General features: G+C 38.0%; 1 protein-coding gene across 1 annotated transcript; it reads right to left on the minus strand.

The window, feature by feature from the left end:
* Positions 1–2,053: 2,053 nt before the first annotated feature.
* On the minus strand, positions 2,054–23,547 carry Slc40a1 (solute carrier family 40 member 1). Its single transcript, XM_069995628.1, has 8 exons — positions 23,178–23,547; positions 22,656–22,723; positions 18,668–18,827; positions 16,408–16,523; positions 14,856–14,982; positions 6,311–6,556; positions 5,374–6,024; positions 2,054–3,624 (listed from the first exon to the last, which is right to left on the minus strand). Exons 1-8 carry the CDS (start codon positions 23,218–23,220, stop codon positions 3,311–3,313), a joined length of 1,725 nt encoding a protein of 574 aa, XP_069851729.1. The 5' UTR covers positions 23,221–23,547; the 3' UTR covers positions 2,054–3,310.
* Between the last annotated feature and the right edge of the window lie 1,569 nt (positions 23,548–25,116).

Consider the following 25,116-nt stretch of genomic DNA (forward strand, 5'->3'; position numbering starts at 1 on the left):
GAGAAAAGCTTAAGGAAAAAAGAGGTAGCTCAGGCTCACACATGTAAATCAAACTTTATATTGCAAAGTATTTTTAATATTTTCAAATTAGTTGCCCATATTTGAGAAATTAATGATTTTCTACCAAGTTCCAGATGCCCAGCTTGTTTTGAAAGATCCAGTCTGGCAACACAAATAAGACAGCGGGATCAGACTGCACTGAGTGTACCCTAAGAAGTTTACCAGAGCCCTGGCCACTCTCTCCTGCTTCCCCCATACTGTTAGGGCCAGGCTCCATTCTGCATCCTGAGTAGATTATAGGAAAGTAGCTTCTTACTTAAGCAAATGGTAGTAGACAATGAAAAGAATACCAAATGGGTTTCTTCAGGTTGGGGAAAGGGAGGTAGGCATTTCTTTTAAAATAAGCAAAATAAGCCAGACCCAGAAAAATGTAGTATCACATTTCTCTCATTTGAGGAGTGTCTACCAGGAAGAAAGACAATAGTAGGGGACTACTGGAGACTATTGGAGAAGAGGAAAAGGAGGGTGGAGGGAGAATAAGAGAAGGTGATTGGGAGTGGATATGATACATATGTGTGTGTATTTTAAAATGCCCTAATTTAAAAAAGAAGAAAATGAAGATTACTTCCCTAGGTATGATATGCAAAGGTAGTTTCTGCTGAAAGAATAATGTAAGAAACAAATTAAGAAGCTCATCTAGCATAGACAAGATAAATTAAAAGTGTAAATTGTTTTCAAATGGGGACAAAATAAGTGATACTTTACAAAATCACTTACTAAATGAGTATGTTCCTCTTTCTAACTGACCTCTTTATGATGCCTCATCGACTCTTTAGGTATTTGGCTCTCTATTTAATGGAGGACAGACCACCACCTACCCCTGGACTTACTTTTAAATCTTGTGGCAGTAAACAGTAAAAGCTGTATGCACCAGCACTAATTCCCCTCCTCTTTCCTCCTCTTCCTGCTCTGAGCAAAAGATAAGGACAGCTGTTATAAAAATTCCTATTAACTGGCCAACTCCATGCTCCTTCCTTGTATACAAGGCCTCTCCCTGTAGGCCCACAGTCTGGCAAAAGGCCCATATTAAGAGCTTGAACCTTTCCTTGCTAATCTTGTAACATGGTTCTCTTCATTTTACAAGGTCACAGGCTCCAGTTACAGCTGCAAACACAGAGGGTAGATCTCTAGTCCCAGCTCCATCCCTGTGGGAGGGAGCAAAGACTCTGTTAAATCCCACAGCCAAGCGAGATGCCAGTGGCTCACGCCTGTAATCCTAGCTGAGGATCATGGTTCAAAGCCAGTCAGGGCAGGAAAGTACGGGAGACTCATATCTCCACTAAACCACTCAGAAAAACGGAAGTGGTGCAGTGGCTCAAGTGGTAGAGCACTAGCCTTGAGCTGAAGAGCTGAGGGATGGCGTTTAGGCCCAGAGTACAAGCCCCATGACCAACAACAACAACAAAAACCCACAGCCAAACTTGATAAAGACATCTATTGTCCATGTAAAGAGAACTTCAGGAACAGATCAGTAGGTATAGGGTGGTGCCCAAAGCATCCAAACTTCTTAGGCGAAGGAAAACAACTATGTCTGAGTGAAATTTGCATCTCCCAGAACTGATCACAGTTTGAGACATGGATCAAGGCATCAATAAGTGTTTGCTGAATATCTAAGGTAGTTAGTTCTATTCTCTCTGGAGAATCACACTCCTCCTTACTTTGAAGTAACCTCTAGTAATAATACCACTTCAACTTCTCAGAGACTCCACATGGCCTCTTTTCCAGTCATTCAGGGAAGCTGTGAGTTAGGGTTGTTTTTATAGTATCATCTCCAATTTACAGAAGGGAAAAATAGAAACTCAGGACCTAGGCTAACTGATTTGAGGTCAAAGAATGCATGCTGGGCCCCATGTTTACTGCACTATTACCCATCATAAACCAGAAATAGAAATTATGAAACTATCCTTTTATAGAAAAAAAACACATTATTGAGAGCAGATGTTCTGTGACAAAAGCAACATGCATTAAAGAACACAATTCAGTGAAAAGAAAATAAGATTTTAAAAATATTTTTATATAGAAATATTTTACAAAGATTTTACAACATAGAAAATCATTATGTCTTAATGTAGGAAGATGAAGAAAGACTGAACCTCAAGGAAGAAAAGAAAGTGCTCATAGCAACGTATTGCAGTCTCCATGAAAGTGCATACAAGGTTAAGGCAAAGTACCATGTTGGTACTGGCATGTGGCGAAATGACTTGTAAACCAGTTTTGGAAAATATATACAAACATATTTTTCTTTTATTCTTTTCAAAAGGAAACTTTTAAAAAGGAAACTTTTTAAATGAATATTCTTGCTCTAGAACAATGTATAGAACTCATAGGCATAAAACAGTTAAAGTAAAAGTGTTTCATCCAAGTTTGTTCAAAGGAAATCAAATGATTTTTAAAACAAAACCTTTCCAATACTTCCCTACTGGGGGCTACTTTTCTCCATGTCACTTGCCAGGGTGAAGGATTACTCTCTCTTATTGTGATATACATACCATTAGTGATAGTGGAAGAGCTTTTAGCCTCTAGATTCTATGTGCAAACTACTGACTTAAGTCCTTAGGTACTCACTGCATTAGAAATCTACTCTTCAGCTTTGTTTCTATCTGCAGCTTACATCACAACCATTCTACAAAGAGCTATATATGCTTAATACAGTATTTTCCTGATCTGATAATAAAAATGCAAAGATGGTCACTAATGTTAAGCCATAAACCTTGTTAGAAAATTCTTGTTATGTGTTTTGTTTTCCCACATAGAGCAAATCCCTTAAGATCAACAGGATGTGGAAGGAGAATACTGGTTAACATTGTAATCTTCATGTGCAGAGAGCTTTCTTGTTTTTATAATGTAACTGAGAATTAAGATATAAAAATGTAAATCACATGAGTGACAGTGAGTTTTAAGGCAGGTTGATTTATCTGCATTTTTGTGCAGATAATAACTATCCACTAAAGAATAACTTAATTCACAACATTCGCTGCTCTCTTATGCAAAATTGTATCTACTCCTAAGAATAGGGAATTTAGTTTTATCATTACAGTTTCCCCATTCTTAAACTTTTTTCAATGCTCAAATGTAAGGGAAAATAACCAGCTCACTTCTGACTTAGGTTTCCTAAATAGCTCTTAGCCCTTAAGGCATGGCTGTGGTAAAAACAGAGAAACACCCAGGCATTTATTGGAATTTTGAAGTACAATATAAGCACATGTACTTTATACAATCTAGTAACAGGAATAGCAACAGTTAAACTGCCTTACACAACAGATGTATTAGTTTGATTTTCATCCGTAACTTCTTTTTCATCAGAACCACACACAAAAAGCTGATTGCCCAGAGTTTTCTGGGCAAATCGGAAATACATAATGTGGCCCATTGCCACAAAGGAGACTGAAATCAATACGAGCAAGCCAAAAGCTTCAGGATTTGAAGCCAGGATGACCATGATGAAATGCAGAAGATCAAGAAGATAATTCATGGAGTTCTGTACACCATTTATAATGCCTCTTTCAGATTCAATTACATTTTCTTGTAGCAACTGTGTCACAGTTAAATCAAAAGACCAGAGACCTATAACAAAAGATATTTTTAGACATTGAATTTTAATATATAATTATAATTTATAACCATATATTTTAGATTGTATTTAGGTATTTTTGACTTATACAAGATGCACATTTTGGCCCTACTCTTTTTTGTATAAAGGACATAACTGTGCCTTAATTATTTTTCTTTTTATTGACAATGATAAGGTTATTTATGGCATTAAGATTTTTACAGCTACTAGTTAAAATAAATTTAAGCTACAGCCTTCTTAGTTTTGTCTCTCTGTGATTATTCATACTCTTTAAACAAAACTCTGAAATCTGGGACCTAGCCCTTGTAAGAACTAATTTTTCTGAAGTTTAAACTGACCTCTTACATGATATGGCTAAAGAGTAAGGAAACTCTAAAGGTCGTGGTTCAAGTAGTTGAGTGTGAGGCCCTTAGTTCAAACCCCAGTACTAGGGAAAAAAAGTGAACAAACTTTAAACCACTCTCACATTTACTGCTCGGGTTCTCCAACCCTTACAATAAAGCTGTCTTGCTTGAATATTAATGTCTTGATAAATTAACAAATTGCTCTGTGTCACAAGATAAATATGGTTTGATTTCAAGAATGAATTCACTAGTAGTCTATTAATGATTACTTAAACTTTGTAATTAGTCGTTACATTATGCTTTCTTCCAGGGCTATAAAACCTATTTGTATGTCAAAGTATGTAATAAATATACATCTCACAGAGAGGACCTTTGCAGGATTATCTAAATAACTACTATGTTGTTTAAAAACCAAAATCTTGTCTTTTTATATCTTAGCCTACAGAAGCATTCTCTTTAAATTATAGTTCTTTTAGTAGAGCTAATGCAATATAAAAAACTCAAAATTTCTAGCTGGCAATACAAGGGCTGTAGTTAATATCTTTAAAAAACTAAATTACATTAAAAGAGTAATATTTATCCTAGCTTCTCAGGAGGCTAAGATCTGAAGAGCAAAGTTCAAAGCAAGTCCCAAAGGAAAGTCTAAATTCCACTTAGACATCAAAAAAGCTGGAGGTAGAGCCATGACTCAGGTGGTAGTACACTAGCCTTGAGCCAAAAAAGTTCAGAGATAGCACCTAGGCCCTGAGTTCAAGCTCCAGGACCAGCATGCACGTGCACACACACACACACACACACACACACACACACACACACACACACACACACACACACACACACACACACACACACACACACACACACACACACACACACAGAAATATTTAAGATTGAGATACTTAAAAGTATTTAAATACTTATTTTTATTATTTATTTTTACTAATAATTAATATTTAAGATTATTAAGGTTATTAAAAATAGCTGAGACTGTAGCTCAGAGTTAGAATACTTGCTTAACATGCACAAATTCTGGGTTTAAGCCCCTGCACCACACATACACAATAAACACACATCCACACATACATATACCTCCTCCACGTATATTAAACATTAAAATATATTTATATATTAATTTTTCTAAATGAACACTGCATTCTACATAAATGTTCACCTAGGAAAAATTCAAGCCTGAAACACACTTTAAGTTTATGTGTACACATACAAGTATCTAGTTTTTAAGCTATAGAATAAAAATTTCATGTTGAAAGTCTAGATTGTATATATAAATTGGAAATTTTGGTTAACATTCAAAAACTAGCTCAGATAATTTATTGGTGAAAACACCAGCTTTCCAAAAAGGCACTTCAATTTATCACTTGACAAAACAGAAGTTCTTACCAATTCTAGCAGCAATGACGCCTGCAAACAGCAGACTGATGGAGATGAGGGGCACGGATCTAGTGCTCATCTCGTGGACAGTGTTAGCAGGATTAGACCCGTTTGACATGAGTGTTTCAGTTGGAAAGATGATTTCAGGTATTTTGGTTGTTGTGGACATTGGCTCTTCTTGAATGAACCTAGTATGGAAATCTTTAAAAGGAGAAACAGACAAGTCCAAGGGGCTTCCAGGCATGAACACGGAGATCACACACAAGATCAGACAGGAAAGCTGTACCCATCCTGAAATCATACCAGTCCGAACCAGGCCACACTTTTGACGCAGCCAAGTAAATGCCACAGTCCCCATGATTCCAGTTATAGCTGAGGCTCCCATCAGAACACTGAGAATGGAACCACTCAGGCCCTGAGTGTAGGCATACCCAGTGGTGATGCAGTCAAAGCCCAGGACAGTCATGTATAGGAAAGAAAGACCCATGCCAGCCAGAAACACCGGCTGGTTGTAATAGGAGACCCATCCATCCCGGAAGGTGCGGAAGGGCTCAGCTATCTGGGAGATGCATGTGGACTGTTGTTCACGTTCAAGCTCATGGATATTCGGGTCTTTCTCACCCATTAGATGAGTTCCCTCCAGGGGTTTTGGCTCAGTATCTGTTAACAAGAGAAATCATTATTTTAGGGGAAAAGCCAATTACTTTTTCTTACTCTCTTAAGTGTACCTTTGGTTGCCTCATTACAATTCCTTTAACTGTAATCTAAGAATTCCAGCCACAGAAAAAGTTCCAAATACTATTTTAAGAAATACTGTTGGTTTGTCTCACCTAGCAAAGTAGTGTATTTAACCTCACCCAAACATAAATGCAAACTAGTTTGGATCTTCAGCCGCGTATGAGGTCTGAACATCAGAATAAAGGCCTGGACATTGTGTTTGGTTTACCTTTGTGCAAATTCAGCTGTTTCAGTTCAGCTTCCTCTACTTTAAGAACAGCTTTCACAGCTAGTGCAGGAGTTTTCTGGTAAACCTTCCAGAGTAGGAAGTATTCCACACACATGGACACCAAATTCCATCCCGAAATAAAACCACAGCCGATGACTGGAGATCCAAAAGTCATAATCTGGCCAACAGCTATGGGGGCCAAGATGTTGGTCAGCTGGTCAATCCTTCGAATGGTAGCATTCATGTCTGCATGGGTAAGTGGAGAACCAGTTAACAGTTCAAATCTACCAGAGAAGCTGCCCATTTCCATTATACTAAAGTATGAAACCACGAGTAAAGATTTCCCCCAAATGCTGATTTCTAAAAAGTAATTTGTTAGAAAACATGTGTTTGAATCAAGCCGCTCTAAATTTGCCTCAAAAAACTGTGTTTCCTTGGAATTCTAGAAATTAGTTTAGCATCAGTTTTTAAAATGAACACAATGGTGACTCTATGCCCAATCTGTATCAACAAATATTTACTCAATGCCCGTTATTAGCTAAGCACCATTCTTAACTCTGTAAGTAAAAAAAGTAGTATCTTTCTCTTATCTTCATGAAGTTCGCATTCTCATAAGAAATGGAAGGCAATGAATCAGCAAGCAAACATGTATAGATAGATTAGATAGATAAAAAGATGTATACATATATATTAAACAAGCAAATATGCATAACATACATATGTGCATATATAGCACATGGCAGATGTTCATTAAATACTATGGTGAGAAGTAAGGAAGGGAAATATACATAAAACAATTCTAGAGCAGGAAAGATACAAATGTGCTAAGACAGTCAGAACAGGCCCAGAGTATTAGAGGATCAGCAAAGAGGCCAGCAGGGCTGGATCAGGAGAAATGAAGTCATGTAAGGCCCAGTCATCTAAGGTCTTATGAATACTATATGGACTTTGATTTTTACTCTGAGTCAGAAAGCATTTGCAGGTTTTGAAACACAAAGATGGCATAGTCTAGTATATTTTGAAGGCTAATGTTGGCTGTTTTTATATATTGAGAAATGATGATAGAACAAGGATGGGGGAAGTAGTAGACAAGCAGAAGCTAGGAGGTAATTGGCAGTAAGGCTGGTGTATACCACCATCTATAGTGAAAATGTGGAGAAATAGTCGCTGTTCATACTCTAAATGTAAAATTGGGGGACTTGCTATCAAATAGTAATAGTATGTATGTTGAAGAAACGAGGATTTAAAGATGATGATGAGTTTAAAGCCCTTTCTATTTTGAAAACTGTTTATTGTTATTATAAAGGTGATGTAGAGAGGTTACAGTTCAATTTTGAATATTTAAAGCAGCATTATATGAGTTTGCCAGGTATATTTTTCCTCTTCATTCTTAAAGTTTTCTGAGTTTGCTTTTGTTTTATTTATTTATTTTTTCTGAGTTGCCACTTACTGAGAAGACTTCAAGAGAATCAAGTTTGGCATAAAAGAACAAGTGTTTCTTTTGGGAGATGCTGATTTTAGTAGACCTAATTAGGAGGCTGAATCAAAAAGCAGAAAATTAAATACATAGGCTGAGCTTTGGAAAGAATATGAGCCAGATTTGGAAAGTTATCAGCTGGTCATTTTTCAAAGCAAGGAGACACTAGGGACTATAAGGAAATGTCTGTAGATTGAAAAGAGATAATCTCTGATGACTGAGTTTTGGATACACCCATGTTTACAGATCAGAAAAAGTGATTAGAAACTATCAAAAAGGATTAGATATCTGGAGAGTGTGGTGTCTTAGAAACAAGGTGACAGTGGTTCAAAAGGGAGAGAAAATCAACTATATCAAGTTCTGATTAGCCCTCAGAAGAAACAATTGGTCACATGAATATGTTGGGGACATATGCCTGATTAAAGTTGGTTTAAGAGACTGCACCACATCCTGGGATACAATTTCTATTATCATTTCCATGGGTCATATTCCTTCAGAGCACAATGTGAACCCTATTTCTTTTTATTTATTTCTTGACTTATTTAAGGAAAGAAATTGGAAATTGGCATTCTCTCCCTGATATGTTTTGCTGAATAGAAGAAAAAAGAGATAGGATAACAAGGTGGCAGCATGAAAAATGCAGGGGTTTTTTGTTTGTTTGTTTCTTTTGTCAGTTGTGGGGCTCGAACTCTAGGCCTGGGTGCTGTTCCTCAGCTCTTCAGCTCAAGGCTAGCACCACTTCCAGTTTTCTGAGTGGTTTATTGGAGATAAGAGTCTCATGGACTTTCCTGCCTGAGCTGGCTTTGAACTGCCATCCTCAGATCTCAGCCTCCGGCATAGCTAAGATTATAGGCATGAGCTACCTGCGCCAGGCTTTAATGCAGGAGTTTTTTTGTTTTTTGTTTTTATTGTGAAAATACTGTACAGAGGAGTTACAATTACATGGGCAAGATAATGAGTCTTATCAAGCATTGTTGCCTCCTCCTTTGTTTCCCCTTCCTATCCCTTCCCATCTCCCCCCACCCACCACCCACCCCTGTCTCCCCTCCTTCCTCCTCCCACCGACTGCCAAAGTTAAAAGTTTGTTTTTCAACATAACGACTTGTACATTTCATTGTTGCAATGGGTCCACCTGTATCCCTGTTTAAACGATTTGTTTTTTCCCTTCCCCTCCACAAATTATAACAACATCAAATACAGTGAAAGCAGGGGTTATACTGTGGGGGAGGGACATACAAAGCAACAAAGAAATCATCTTATAAATATGTTAGAAACGATCACATGAAAGAAAAGACATTTTAATACTTATCTTGGGGTTCATTTCGCCTAACATCAACTTATCTGACCTTTTCTTAATGCAGGAGTTTTTAAGAAGAGAAAAATTAGAACATTTTATACTCTGAGTAGAATGATATCACTGCTAGACAAAAAAAAAAAGTTGGACAGGAGCACAATCTGTCAATTTCACAGAGTGTAGAGGCCACATACATGGCTTCAGGAACAGGTGAGAAGATATAAGTGATGGTGGATGCCCCACGAAGTCCTTTCTCTATTCTATCAGTCATATACAAAGCAAAGTCATCAGTGAAAGCAAGGAAAAGAGAGAAGATATGAATGTTAAGGAATGAAAGAGAAAATGCAGACCAGTCCTCTGGAATGTATGAGAGGAAAGAGACCAGAGAAAATAGTTCGATCACCTACTAGCTTGAAAGGGCCAACTTAAACACTGTGTTCATAAACTTTAAGTGATAACATTGGGGGAAAAACAAAACAAAACAACTGTGTGTTTTTCCTCCAGACATGCCTATAGTTGGATTTAATCAAAGTCTTACTGAAAGAAAGTGACAAATTGGAAGTGGGCCATGTGAGCTGGGTGTATATAACCTATGAAGTGAGCATATCATCATGATTGACTGCAGTTTAAACTGGGGAAGAAAGGAAGGCAAGCGAGGGGTCATGAACAGCGAAAACAAAGTGATATTATTGAATTGTAAGTATCAATTGTGAGACTGTTGGGGCAGGGATATTGAAGGAAGGAGCTGAAAAGACAGAATGTGGAAGTCCAAGATACAGATGCCAAAGAGTTAGATAATAGAAGGGAAGGATTTAGTGATGAGGTCAAGAGTTTTACCACCGGAATGAAGAGTTGTGTCAAAGTTGAAAACAATAAAGGAGTAAACAAAATGTACTACTTCTTAATTATCTCTTAGAGCAGAGTGAAAATTAATAAGTCTTCAACAACCATTTGGATCACTTAGGAAAAAGCGTTATATAACTAAGTACATTACTAGAAACTGCTTCTATTCTTTCCCTACTTAGTTCAAATTCAATGCCTTTCTGATTAGCTCAATGAGTGTAATATGCTTACATGATAACAACAGAACTTTGACATATTTCACTTTTCACTTGAAGGCAAAGGCAGCATTCATCTTACAGGTGAATATCTAAGCAGAGGCCTCACTAACTGTAGTAGCTGCCCCTCCTAATAATTTTCCAATGCATATACCCACAGAAAAGTATGGAATTAATACAAATAACTTACCACTTTAAAATTGTTACTCTCTTACTACATTAGATTATTTTCTGTCCTCATGGAGCCTTCCAAGACCACCAATTCCACTCTTTAACATAATATTTAAGAAGCTAATAATGATTACATGTCCATACAAGCATAGTGTCAGAAAAGAGCTTTTATTTTTGTGCCAGTCCTGGGGCTTGAACTCAGGGACTGGGTGCTGTCCCTGAGTTCTTTTGCTCAAGGCTAGTGCTCTACTACTTTGAGCCACCACAGCTCCACTTCTGGCTTTCTGGTGCTTAACTGGAAATAGGAATCTCATAGACTTTCCTGCCAGAGCTGGCTTCAAACTATGATCCTCAGCCTCCTAAGTAGTTAGATTTATAGTCATGAGCTACCAGAGCCCAGCCAGAAGAATCATTTTTAAGAAAAGATTTGCTGAGCAAATAGTAACTATCAATTTTGTCTACATCAAATGTGAAGTAAATTTTTAATCAGTAGAGTACAAACATGAAATGTATATACTACACATGGTCAAAGCCAACAGGCACATTTTTCTTTAGAAAGTTGGCATGAAAAAAATCTGAGAAGATAACATGGAGAGTCACACAGACATAACACACACAAAAAAAATAGGGAAGAAAACAAAGCAACTAATGGATTAGAAAGTTTAAGAATCTACAACAGGCTAAGTATACTACGTAATAGAAAAGGATGATTAAATAAAATACTGTCAGGTACCCCAAAGGAACTTAACTTAGTTAACAGATTAGTTAACCACATGTATGAAAAAACAATGCCTTCTGTAGTGTTTTCTAAACTATACAACCATTACTCCTGTTCCTTATACTCAATGATACAGCTTCAAGTTTTAAACTCATTTTGTAGTCAAGCAATATCTAGCTCACAATCCTTTCTCTTTATTTTCATGTTTCCTTACCCAATACACACATAAACATACACAAACACACATCCACACAATTCACAAAATACGAAATCTTCCTAGCCTACTCCTTCACTTGGAATTCTAACAGTCAAAAAAAATTCAAAAATCAGCTCATATAAAATAAAGTATTTCTGACTGGAAAGTATGTATTTCTACAGACAGCTTCAGAGGAACCTAAGACATCTGCTAGAGATCCTAAACACTCCATTTCCCCTTCGTGCTACTATTTTTCCTTTAACCATCTCCTTTTCCTCTGTTCTCCTTTAATTGCCTATAGCCAAAATGACACTCCAAATTCATGCTCAGAACTAAAAAAGTTTCTGATACTGTTTTGAAACGTGGCTTTTAATTAACACAAATACTGAGGTTAAAGTTTGAGAAAAGAAAACATGTAGTTTTCTTTCACTCATCTATACTAACCCTCGCAGCTGGTTGTATGTAAAAGAGCACCCCTTACTAAAAGTAAGCTTAGAGCAGATAAGAGCTCAATTCCCTTCTTAAAACTTGAGAAACTCTAGAAAGTTAGAAAAATGGACTATTTGGCCTAGAATCTTCTACCCTGCAATAATTAATTATATAAAGAGGAACGAATGGCCAGCCATATTTTTATTCTTGTTTTGAGACATCATTTTATAATGATAAAGATCCCACAAAGTTTGTAGTATCTTTATATTTATTGCTTAAATATGTTTTAGGACCAGCTAAAGATTTGGAGTAACTTTCTCTTAAAACTATTTTACACAAGTAAAAACAGCCTTCTTGACTTCACCAAGTCAAAATGAGTTCACTTAAGAAATGAAGATAAAGCTGGGAGCCCATGGCTCATGTTTGTAATCCTAGCTATTCAGGCTGAGATCTGAGGTTCGGAGATTCAAAGCCAGCTGAGGTAGGGAAGTCCGACTCATCTCCAATTAACCACCAAAAAGCTGAAAGTGGAGCTGTGGCTCAAGTGGTAGAACATTAGCCTCAAGAAAAGATTAGGGACAGAGTTTAGGCCCTGAGTTCAAGCACTAGGAATGGCATACACATACCCACACCAAGCGCAGATAAGTGAAACTTTCCCCCTCAAATATATTCAACAAATATAAGACCTATTTTCAAAATATACCCTTTGCATCATTTGAAATTTAAATCATGGGCATATTTTATATGCTTAAAATAGTATGTTAAAAAGAGAAAGTAAACCAAGCGCAGATAAGTGAAACTTTCCCCCTCAAATATATTCAACAAATATAAGACCTATTTTCAAAATATATCCTTTGCATCATTTGAAATTTAAATCATGGGCATGTTTTATATGCTTAAAATAGTATGTTAAAAAGAGAAAGTAAACCTAAAAAAAACAATGTTTTATCTTGTCATTCAACATGACAAATAGAAATGTGGAATCATTCCTTATGACAATCACAAGAAGTAAACTCAGTAAGAATTTTCTGTACTGCAGACTCAAACAAGCTTCATCATCCTCTGAAATTGCTGTGACATTCTATTTGGATTATCTGCTACCACAGGTAATGATTCAAGCAAATTTTTCTTCCACACCTTCCATAGACTTTGTTCTTGTTTAATTACCATATCTGTTCTGCTCCCCCTCTTTTTGTTAAACCACAATGTCCAGTCAAACAAAGCAGCTTGCTAAACCCAGCACCTAATCTTACATAATCTTGCCTTCTATGTTCTGGGGTAAGCCACTTAAGTCATCAAGAATGGTTTCTTGTCTGTCAGGATGATGGTTGGGCAATGTGTTTGTGACACTCATTATCTTAATGACTAGTGAAGTTAATGCAGCTCATCTGACCAGTAGTTAGTTGTATCCTTCCTCCTCTACCATGTGCAATTAACAGTTTCTGTGTGTTCTGTAAGTGGAGGGAAGGTAGAGAGCATGGAGGGAAAGAAGGTATTTTGAGCCCAAGTTATATTGATGTAATAGGACATGCTGCTTTGTAAGCATTTTTTAGTCTTTCTTTAGCCATTAGGATACACTTCTAAGAATTAGGATTATAAACATCTTAAAAGCTGTATTTTCTCCACTACATTTTTAGTACTTTAAAGCAATTATTGTACCTCCTACATAATATAAGTTGTAAATGACAACTTTAAGATAGAAGAAATGCAACCTAGATGCCCCTCAGTAGATGAATGGATCAAGAAAATGTGAGATATATTTATATGTATATAAATCTATCTATCTATCTATATAAACAATGGAATTCTATGCCTCCATCAGAAAGAATGGCATTGCCCCATTTGTTAGGAAATGGAAAGACTTGGAAAAAATTATATTAAGTGAGGTAAGCCAGGCCCCCCAAAACATAGCTTCCATGGTTTCCCTTATTTGCAATAACTAGTATATGTCTAGGACACGCAGAAAAGGTAAGAAGCTATGAACATATGACCATATAAGATGATACTAAGTGAAATGAACCCCAAGATAGGGACACAAGAGGTTTTATGTTTGTTGTTCTTGTTTTTAACGTACTTATAATGTACTATGTGATTTTTTTTTTTGTTTCTTTTGTATGTTCTTCCCCCATGGTATAACCCCTGTTTTTACTGTATTTAATTCTGGTGCCCTGCATCTTGTATATACATTTTTCTAATTTGGGGAGGGGAAGGGAAATAACAAAATGCTGAAATAAGGATACAAGTTGGCCCATTGTAATAATGAGATGTACAAAACACTTTGTTGAAAATGAACTTTCCAACTTTGGGAGGTGTTGGGGAGGTGGGAAGGGAAGGGAAGGTAGGGGAAAAACAAAGGAGGGGGGTGATAATGCTTGATAGAAAATGTACTCATTAACTTACTCATATAACTGTAATCCCTTTGTACATCATCTTTACAATAAAAATATATATTAAAAAAGTTAGAAGAAATGAACTACTAGAGTCTTTCTCACAAGTACATTTCCCAGTGTAATTCCTTAGAAAGGCTAAATCCTACATCAACAAAATAAACACCAGGAAATAAGTACATGAAAGGGGTAGAGGAATGTTAAGTATAGGTGAATGAAGCAAAGGAGGGGAGAATGCAGCCAAAAATTCATTGCATATCCTACAAAATTAAGAAAAGTGAGGGAAAGGGTGACAGTTTCATGAGTGAGAATGTTGAAAGAGGTAACAATGACCAAGTATTCATAAACTGCTTTGTTGAACGGCAGCTCCTTTTTACAACTACTTAAATACATATATACATACATATGTATATATGTATGAAGTATGTTTTCATTTGGTGTAGGGAAAAACGGTATCTTATGTGATCTGTAAGTACAAATAGTACTCTCCATAAGTATAACTGGTAAAATACACATCAGATTTTTATTGTTATAAATATTTAAAACAATGAGATAAATAAAATAATAAATAAAAATGTTATAATTTAAAAAGGGGAAAAGGAAAAAGAATAGTTCTTCTATTGGGGAGGTTTGCATAGAATAAGAGAGTAGGTGGCTATCTTACAAATTAACTTTGTGAAAGATAAATCCTAGGACCAATTACAAGGTTAAAAAAAAACATGCTCTCAATATATTGTTTTTAAACATCCCAGAACAACCACAAAAAGCCTCATTTATTGTGACTGAAGTTTAGATGAAAAAGTAAACCAAATTACCTGCTAATCTCCTTCTGTCTTCTCCTGCAACAACAACAATCCAGTCCCTTTGGATAGTGATTACAGTAGCAGTACTGGCCAAGTTTGCAATGTTCCCAATAGTGATAATCAGGATATAGCAAGAAGTCTAAGAAATTATAAGAAAGTTTTGAGTTAAAATGTTCATTTACCACACTGTACCTCAGTATACAGGGTGGTTAAAATGTTCATTGGTGACAAAATAATAAAAATTTGAGCTTAGTTTCATTTATAAAAAACTGTTTTACTTTTGTTTACATGAAACAATCAAGCACATACTAGTGGTCATTTTAAGGGTCAAAGTATTATTCTAATTTGTATTAGATGAGAAGACTAATAGTTGAAGGCTAGTAATGTCTATCTGGCTTTAAGACTCTGTAATTAAATACCACAAAATACAAAAAAATTCCATTACAACTACTGTTCCACTCTCTCCAATTTTCTACTCTTTCCCATCAAACTATCATAAAATCATACTGCGAAATTTTATATAATGGATATTCTCAAAGAGAAATGTGATTCTTGAAGGAACACAATTATGACTGATTATTATATATTAGTTATGTTGTATGTTATATAATAAAGTATACATAATATATACTATTATATAATATATAGCATATAACATATTAATATATTATTTTGTATTACTATATAAGGAACATGATTATGACTGATTATATATTATTTATAGTATATTATATAGTATGGAATACATAATATATACTTATATATTAATATATGTAATTATATATTACAATATTATATATTATTATATATTAAGTGTAAGTGAATGAAGAAATGGAGGGGAGAATGCAACATTCTACAAAATTCAATGCATATCCTACAAAATTAAGAAAAGTGAGGGAAAAGGTGAGAATGCTGAAAGGGGTAACAATGACCAAGTATTCATAAACTGCTTTGTTGAAGGCAGCCTCTTTTTACAACTACTTAAATACATATATACATATGTATGTATAATATATAATATGGTATATATAACAATATGGTATATAGTATATATTGTTATATACTATATACACTATATGATACTATATTATATTATATATAATATAGTATAATATAGCATATATTATATATTATAGTATAGTATATGTAATAATATAGATTATGTATTATATATTATATTAATGTATATACAGCTGTATATTAATATATAATATATTAATATATTATGGAATATATAATATACTATGATTATATTTTAATATGTATCTATACATGTATATACATGTGTATATATTACAGAATAACATGGAATAAAGCAAAAAAGTAACAACTAAATTATTTAATAAACTTTTTAAAGCTACATTAAAAACCAATAGAATGAAATTTGAATTTAAACAATTATGAGTTTCTATTATGGGCAAAACAACACCAAATTATATAGGCTTCAGTAGACACACAAATTATTAAAAAGTCACATTTGCAAAAATAAGCAAAAGTTTTAAGAGACTTTTGTCACTACCACATGTTCAATTTCCTGTCACCAAGAATCTCATAGAAAACTTACAAGGACCCATCCATGGTACATGGTCAGAAGCTCATTTTTATGTAAGAAAACCATCATCAAGATGACTCCACACAGGATAACAGAAACATTCTGGACTATCAGTGAAGTCTGAGCCACTGTATAGAGGAAAAAACAAAAGTGATTACTAAACTTCATCAGGTGTGTTTTACACAGGCCATCATTATTCTGCTACATTGATACATCTGAATAATTATTACCAAAAAAAAAAAAAAAAAGGAAATCTTTCCAAAGTAAATTCTGCCTCTGCCTCTACAACCCAGGAGGTCACAGCAAACCAATGAAATGCGCACACAAACTCAAATACCCACATTTTCTGTCAGTAGATGCCCTTCATAATAGTACATTTTCATCGAACTTATTCTCTTACAAGTTCAGTCACAAACAGAACTATTACATTGATAAAATCCATCTCTCAGCCTTTTGTTGCTTAAACTGAAATAAGAATATGTAGGAGGCTAAGGAAGAAGTTATGGAATCCACAGCCTCCTACATAGCAAGCTTAATCTGATAAGATGATATAGACAAATAAGGAAAACATGCAAAAAATTTTCCAAGGATAAAGCAGTTGTGAGTTTTCCTCTGGCACAGTGGTGCTATTTGCTAGAAGTATAAAATGCTAAGCTACACCTTCTCTCCCAGAAAATGCTAGCTTTCTTAGAGTGAAGCACACATATAAATAAAGTGCGGGAGAAGACCAGGTAAGGTCATCTGTTAGTCTTTTCTCTGCTACTCATCAGGAACATAATCTAGGGCAGGATACTTAATGTTTCTTATGCTGGTGTCTAGAAGGTGAGAATAGCAACATCTGCCTTCCTTACTTTATGGAATTATAATGATACTCAAAATATTTACGAAAGGCTTTTAATATATGTCAAGTATAATTATAGCTCTTGCTATAATTGTAACACTCAGGATTGTAAAGCTCATTCATCTTGGCTTGGAAGGTCATATCAAAGACTCAAGACAAAAAAAATAAACAGCTCTTTGAAAGCATTCTGAAATAAAATCTCAATTCATGTATGTGTACATGTACATATGTGTATATATGTATATGTGTATATATATATATTCATTATATAAGGATTAAATGCCAACTGAATAAGATTCTTAGCTCTCAAGACCCCAAAGGCCACAAGGAAAGGTACATGAAGCAATCCATTATAACTATATTAAGGACAAAAGCAGAGGTATTACAAAGCTTTGTGTAGACACAGAGGGAAAATAGTGAGCACAATCTACACATTCAGGGCAGTGTTCTTCTAAGTGTGACATAAGAGTTGACTATATAAGTAGGAGATTTCTATTTCTCTACACTTCTACTCACTCCACTCAAAATGATTCCTAACCTATGATTGCAGAGCTCAACAAATGTAAGGCTAAAGACTTCTATTTTTGTATAATAATATAAATTACTAGATTTTTTCTAGGATAAAGAATGCTGTACATGAGTTCCTCTGTATCATTTTACCAGTAATATCAACTCCTACAATTTGACCGTCCTTTTGCTCTATATTTAAGTGCACTTACCTGAAATGTCAAGAAACCAAATGACACCTCAATCCTTCCCCAATGTCTAAGAACAGCTAGCTCTTGACATTATCAAGCAACTTTTTAAAAAAAATACACAAATTATTATCTCCCTTGCTATTCTATTCTAAATAACTGAATTGCTCAATTCCTCTTTGTCCTGTATAAAACCAAAAGATCAGTCTTAATGTTCAACAATAAATGCTATTATTATTTCTTTTCCCTAAATTAGCAACGTATAATTCAGGTATCTGTGATCCAGGCTATTTATTTTTCATTTCTCTTACATATACATCTTCATATAAAAGAAAGTGACCTAGACCTTTAGCAGATGGTGTACCTGTCCCAGAAACATCACACTAGAAAAACTCCAGTGCAATTCATGGTTAGAAAGAAAGCTAGATTAAGTAAACTCTTAATGTTTAACATGGGTCCCAGAGAAGCGGCTTTAGTGTTAATCATTAACATCTGAAAATTATGAGCTGCCAAAAAGACAAAAACAATCTATTAGGTGAATGTTTTAACATCCCAACTTGTCCAGGATTCTGAATCCAAATAGGCTGCCAGCAAAACCCCTCAAGTGTGGTGTGCAAATATTCACTGTATTGGTAATAGGGATTTCTTTCTTAGTCTGATGTTTCCCCTGTTACAGAGGATACACAGAGGCTTGTCCCATGAGAGTACACAGTCTTAATTATGGAAGGGCACTCACCTTTCAGTCTAGCATTCTTATCCACCCAGTCACCAATGATGGCTCCCAGGACCAGAACAGACCCTGCCACCACCAGCCCATAGACTGCAGTCAGGAGGAGGCTGTTTCCATAGAGCTCCACCAGAAACACAGAAACTGCGAAGTGCCACATCCGATCTCCCTTGAATAAGAAAAAATGTTTCGATGAAATGTTTTTAATTTCTAGTCCACTGCACTCAGGAAGTTGTTTTCTTATCAACAAGAGCATTTTTGGACACATTCGAAGACTTTCAAAGTCCTAATTCCTCTATGGATTGAATATTGGTCAAATGTTAAAACCATTCAGTGCTGCACCATGGCAAATATCCTTGTCCAATTATTAAATAAATTCAAAATAATGTTATTAATGAACATATATTTGCCAGGTGCTGATGGCTCATCTCTGTAAAAAAAGCTCAGGGAGAGCACTCAGGCCCAAAGTTCAAGTTCGAAAACTGCAAAAGGAAAAAAGAAAAACAAAAAAATTGTTACTCTAGAAAAAAAATTCACTTTGGGGAAAAGAAAAAAGTCTATTATGTGTCAGGTTTCTTCACAGGTATGGAATTTGCCCATCTTGATTTGAAAAGCACCAAGTAGTTTGCTTTCATCCAGAAAAGCAACACTGTGCGGTTTATAAACATTGGTGTACTTTGAATGTCAAGAAAAAGCTAAACTCTCAGTTTGTGTCAAAGGACAGAATTGTTACATGATCTCTGAAGTTTTTCACCTCCAACATTTTATATAATATGCCTGGTTTCTCAAGTAAATCTCAAAGTCACAAAACAACAGAGCAATCAGAAAGATGAAATTTACAAATGCAAATTCTGGAATAGCATAAACAATGTTGAAATAGATGTATAGATAATTGACTAATGTTTTAATAAAGCAATGGTGGAGCCAGGAATGCTATTGCCATCTGCAATGTACAAGACAGTACTCAACAGGAAAGGAATTTCCTGCCCCAAACATCAATAGACTAGAGAAAGAAAAACATTGGTATAAAGAATTATGAATAAAAGTTTAAACCAAAATTTGAAACTAATAAGATTAGGAACTTGAAAAATGAGGTAGAAATTGCTTGCTACCACATGCCTTTGCCATACTTTGTTTAAATGCCTATTTAACTCTTACCCCTTTGACAAATGATCATGGTCTTTCATTCACCTAGTAAGTACCTATGGAATAGTCGCTATGTAACCAATGCTTCTTCAGGCACTAGAGCTCCAGCAGTGCACAAAAATCATAGTCCATGTTTTTATGCAGTTCCCATTCCAGTTCACAAAGGCTAAAGGAAAAATGTAGCCTAAGTCAGGTGTTTATAAGTGATATGAGGAAAAATAACAGGAGACAACAAGATGGTGGTTGGTGCATTTTATTTGAAGTGATAACAGAAGCTTGAGAGCAGAGAAGTAAGGACTACAAACGAGAGCTAGAAAAATTCAGAACTGCCTGGGTCACATGGAGACAGGTCATAGGATCTTGCCAGGCAACTGATTCTTCTTTTGCATTGCCTTACACTGCCATTTCTTTTGTAGTTAATTCTTTTTAAAGCCTGTACTAAGTTATAAATTCTTTAACAAAAGGACCCACTTGGACCCACTTCTTATACTATTTTTTAACTCCAATAGTACAGAATAAAATTTACTGGTCTATTGACAAAAAGAAATGAAGCCAGCAATTAAAAGCATTCAATGCCCTAAAAACCAACCCTGAGATAACCCTCTACCCTAAAATAGCTCAGTGATCAATGTATAGGAAATTATGATTTTGAGAATAGATATTCATATAAGTACACATAAACACACATATTTTGTTTCGACACTATCAGGGCACCACACAAAAAACAAAAGTAGAATCACCTAGAAATAGCATTGCTATTTTGTGCTCTTTTGCAATGAGAAGTAAAAATCCACTGAACTTACATGTCTGAAATTGCAGTTGGCTTTTTTGTCTGTTTGTGCTAGGGTTTGAACCCAGGCCTGGGTGCTATCTATGAGCTTTTTCAGTCAAAACTAGAGCTCTACCACCTGAGTCACAGTTCCACTTCCAGCTTTTTGGTGGTTAGAGATAAATGTCTCCTGAAATTTTTTACCGAGGCTGGCTTTGAACAGTGATCCTCATATCTCAGACTCCTGAGTAGCTAGGATTACAGGCATGATCAGATACTATTACCCATCTCAAGCTGTTGTTTTTTTCATTCCAACTTTTTCACAAGGCCTCTCTTTGCTCAACCTATTGTATATAAGGTTGTGACAAGCATATATCACCTTTCTTGTGGAATTTCTTTTAAGTCCTTGACAAAAAATTATTTTCAAGACAAAAAAAAAAATTCTTCAGGTAAAAATCTTCCTAGAACAACCACAGTTCCATTCATGTTTTTGGCAAATCTGACAACTAATCTATCAGCCAAAAGTCACAAAAACTTAAACTCAGCCGGGCGCTCACCCTGTAATCTCAGGAGGCTGAGATCTGAGGGTCGCAGTTCAAAGCCAGCCCTGGCAGGAAAGTCCGTGAGACTCTTATCTCCAATAAACCACCAGAAAACTAGAAGTGGCACTGTGGCTCAACTGGTAGAGTGCTAGCCTTGAGCTGAGGAGCCCAGGGGCAGCGCCCAAGCCCAGAGTTCAAGCCCCAGGACTGATCAAAAAAACTTAAAAAACAAAAAACAAAACTTAATCCCTGCCCGTAGTTGGAAGTCAGACATTTTAGTTCACTTCGGTTCTCTAGGAGTGAGGGCCAGAGGACAAGCTAAGAATTTTAGACACCATTTCCATTACCTATTACAACTTCATACTTAGTAAATTAAATAGAGAAAACATCCTTTCAGATTTACTGTGTGTGGTTTCACTAGGTTTCTACTTAGTCTCACCAGTTATTGGAATTGAAACAAACTGCACCCATCCCACTTTGTTGACATCCATTTGCTGAGTCATTGCTGAGTAAGCATTTGAAAAGATAGCAGTTTGCTTGGCTACAAAGCTGACTATGAACCGATATTTCTTAGAAAGGCAATCATCTATCTTAATAACTTCTCAAGGGCTCAGCTAGAGATTTCCTCATAGAGTGATTTCTATTCACCTATTAAGAATAATACAACAGAAGTTTCCATTAAAAAAATAAATTAAGATTAATTTTTTTTTTTTGGTGGGTCGTGGGGCTTGAACTCGGCCTGGGCACTGTCCCTGTGCTCTTCAGCTCAAGGCTAGGGCTCTACTGCTTGAGCCACAGCACCACTTCCAGTTTTCTGGTGGTTTATTGGAGATAAGAGTCTCACAGACTTTTCTGCCTGGGCTGGCTTTGAACCTCGATCCTCAAATCTCAGCCTCCTGAGTAGCTAGGATTATAGGCGTGAGCCACCAGCGCCCGGCAAGATTAAAAATTTACTCTTGAAATTCTTCTTACTTTGGTGCTTTTAATAAAAGGGCATATGATTTTAACATACTCAGCTGTGTAGCTTTTAGACAATAAGAACAATTGCTTAATTTTAAAGATTTTAATCATTAAACATGTATCCAGCACCTTTTTGGATGATTCACTTTTTTAGGGTTGATAATGAAACCCAGGCCAATGGAAACATCAGGATTCTTTTAAAACCACACAGAAAGTCAGAGGGAGAAGGGTGAATCAGTTTCTGATTTTCATTACATAATGGTTTATTGGACAGCTTACGATGTGACCACTCATACTATGTGAGGGCCAGGATTTTAATCATTCAGATATTTGATCTTGTTTGTCCTGTATATTTAAATTAATCTTAGAATGTCATTATTAGCTGAAGTCATTCACTCTGCCATTCTACCCTATTTTCAGTGCTGAGCAACAGCTTTGATGAAAATAACTTTTGCATTAAAGCATGCTCTATTTTCCTTAGCTGCATGACAAAAGTGGAGCTTGGCTTAACCCAACTGGCTGAAAGTAAACAAGAAATTGTGTAACTGTGGTGCGCGGCCTGGTGTGCATTCTCACTTACCCAAGTGGAGAGCGAATGACCAAGGTAGAGAAGGAATTTTGCAGAAGTCAGGTAGTTGGTTAAAAATCCTACAAAGAAACACGGGAAGAAAGATTGTTTTTTAAAGCACATGGATTACATGAGTGAGTCGAGATTAAAACGCGCATCTTCTTCTATGAAAGCACTGCTATATGTGCACGACAAACCACGTAGCTTCTCAAGTCACTGTAAACGGAGGTGTTTCGTCTCCTAATGCCATTTACTTCAATTTGCCCTGTTGGTCCACCTCTGCATAGCTTTGCGCAAAGTGAAGAAACTGTTTAGAAACTCTTGTGTCAGCGCCAGGCAACGCCACCGCCCGGCCCGCGACATCCCCACCTGTGTGCAAGTTCACACTCGGGACGCTTTTTCTTCTTCGGTCCCAGACGTGCGCGCATTAAAGGGTTTGGCCACGGGCACAGCCGCGTTCCCGCCACACCTGCGAGGCCAGGCCGCGTTCCCGCACCGCCCGGGGGGCGCGCGCGCCGGCTCTGCCCCACTCACCGCAGCGTCCCTCCCGCGGGGTCTGAGCTCTCGCCCGGGCCATGACTCCAGGCAGGCGTTCTCCCCCGGCTCGCGGTCCTGCGGCTGCTTCCTGGCGAGGTGTCGGTGGAGGAGGAGTGCAAGGAACTGGAGATAGCACCGCTAAAAACACAGCAGCCTCTTAGGTGAAGAAAGACCTCCGCGACTATTACAGCCAAGCGAAGGGGAGACAGCACTTGGAAAGGCGCAACCGCCCGGGGTCTTCCTTTGGTCTCCTTTCCAAACTTAGCTAACACTGTAGCTGAAGTTGGAAAGCAAAAGCCTTATGGAAGCGGGTGGGAGGCTCGACAGGCCGAGCAGGAACCGAGCCGGCTCCAGCCAGCGCCACCGCCGCCGCTGCCGCCGCCGCCGCGGGCCGGGCCCCGCACTTATACCAGCCGGGGGCGGAGCTCCGGCGCGGCCCGCCCGCCCGCAGCCTCCGCCGCCGCCGCCGCCGCCGCCGCCCGGGCCACGCGGGGCCCCGCACGCCCGCCTCCCAGCCGGGAGGAGGGGGGAGCCGCCCGCCCCGGCGCAGGCGTCCGGCCGGCCACTGATAACCTGCGCAGCCCGCCTCCGCCACGCCACCCGCCGGGCTTTTCCTGCTGCTGCAGAAGCCAGGGAAGGACATGGCGGGGGGGGGGTGTCTGTGGGGAGGGGGACAGGCGTGGGACCCGCGGCGTGGGAGCCCTCCAGACAGTCGTGGGAGGGAAAGGCTTCGCCCTGGCGACCTGGCTGCCAAGCTCCAACCCGAGCCGGCCGGCCGGGGAAAGGGGCTCCCCTGAAACAGATGTGCATTACGTCTGGATCTAGATCGAACTCGGGGCACCGAGGCCGCCGTCCCGGCCTTCCCCTCCCGGCCGCCTGCGGTGGGGAATGTTTGTGTGTGTTTGTTTCTTCTTCTTCCCAGGATGGCTGGGCAGGCGTCCCCTCAAAGCAGCAGAATCAAAGCGCAGGAAGGGGGCTCCGAGATCCGAGCCCCTCCTCCGAGGAGCGAGGCAGCCTTGGAAGGGTGAAGTCCCCTCCACAGGGGTACGGATCTAACACCGCCCCCCTCAGCCTCGAACCCCAACTCTGCCCTGGAGATACATCAAGGAGGCAGCAGCCTAGCCCGCCGCGCACGTCCTCTCTTCTCCCTCTGCGTCCTCACCCCGCCCCCCCCCCGACTCTCTTTCCTGCCTCTCCCGCAGCTATGGGCCAGTTCCCAGGAATGCCTGTTGTCCCAGTTGGTTCTGGGTTCTGTGTCGGCTTGGTGGCCGCCTGGAGGGGTGAATGGATGGCTATGAATGCCAGCTGATTAGTTGGATCCAGCTGTGCCTAACCCTTTGGGGAGGGACAGATAGGTACTCCTTCCTTTTCTCTCTCTTTTTTTTTAACCCAGCCTGTTGATGACCTTACCTTATTCAATCTCGCAGAAACCTCAGGAGTGATCCTGTACATTGAGCCTCCATCCAGGTTCCGCACTTGAAGCTCAGGCCAGACTGCCACCTCCTAATGAAGGGAGCCGCTCAGGAACACATGCCCTGTATCTGGACTCTCAATCAGAAGCCCCAAAGGTCCACGGGCGGGGTGCTGCTGGCTTCGGTTGGGACTTGGTCTGGAGAATAGAGATAGGGAATTTACAGTTTGCTCTTAACTGATTTTTCTCCTTTTTAAAGCTCTTTCTTTCCTGTCTTTCACACAGTATTTCCAAGTTCTTTCTCTTCCTTCAGAGATTTAGGGTAGGCCTGCTGAAGTTCCAGAAAGGGATTAGAAATAAAGTGTGCACTGAGCACAGCTTGGGAAGGACAGACTGACAAATGAATCTCTTCCACGGTACAAGGAAGGATTTCTTACGAGGAATGAGCTGTGTTGCTAGGTCCAGCAATCCTTTGCCTACTTAATACACGGTATATTGAGTACCATAAAGAGTGCTGAGCCCACC

The sequence above is a fragment of the Dipodomys merriami genome, unplaced genomic scaffold (assembly GCF_024711535.1).
Source record: "Dipodomys merriami isolate MVZ:Mamm:240054 unplaced genomic scaffold, mDipMer1.0.p SCAF_49, whole genome shotgun sequence".
Lineage (NCBI taxonomy): Eukaryota > Metazoa > Chordata > Mammalia > Rodentia > Heteromyidae > Dipodomys > Dipodomys merriami.

What these genes read in the sequence shown, in the direction of transcription:
- Slc40a1 (XM_069995628.1), bottom strand. Translation starts at nt 23,220, where the DNA reads ATGGCCCGGGCGAGAGCTCAGACCCCGCGGGAGGGACGCTGCG. An exon ending in AGACAGAAGGAGATTAGCAG is followed by an intron (nt 6,557 to 14,855) that starts GTAATTTGGTTT and finishes TTACCCATGCAG; the next exon opens with ACATGAATGCTACCATTCGA. An exon ending in CGTCATTGCTGCTAGAATTG is followed by an intron (nt 3,625 to 5,373) that starts GTAAGAACTTCT and finishes CTTTTGTTATAG; the next exon opens with GTCTCTGGTCTTTTGATTTA.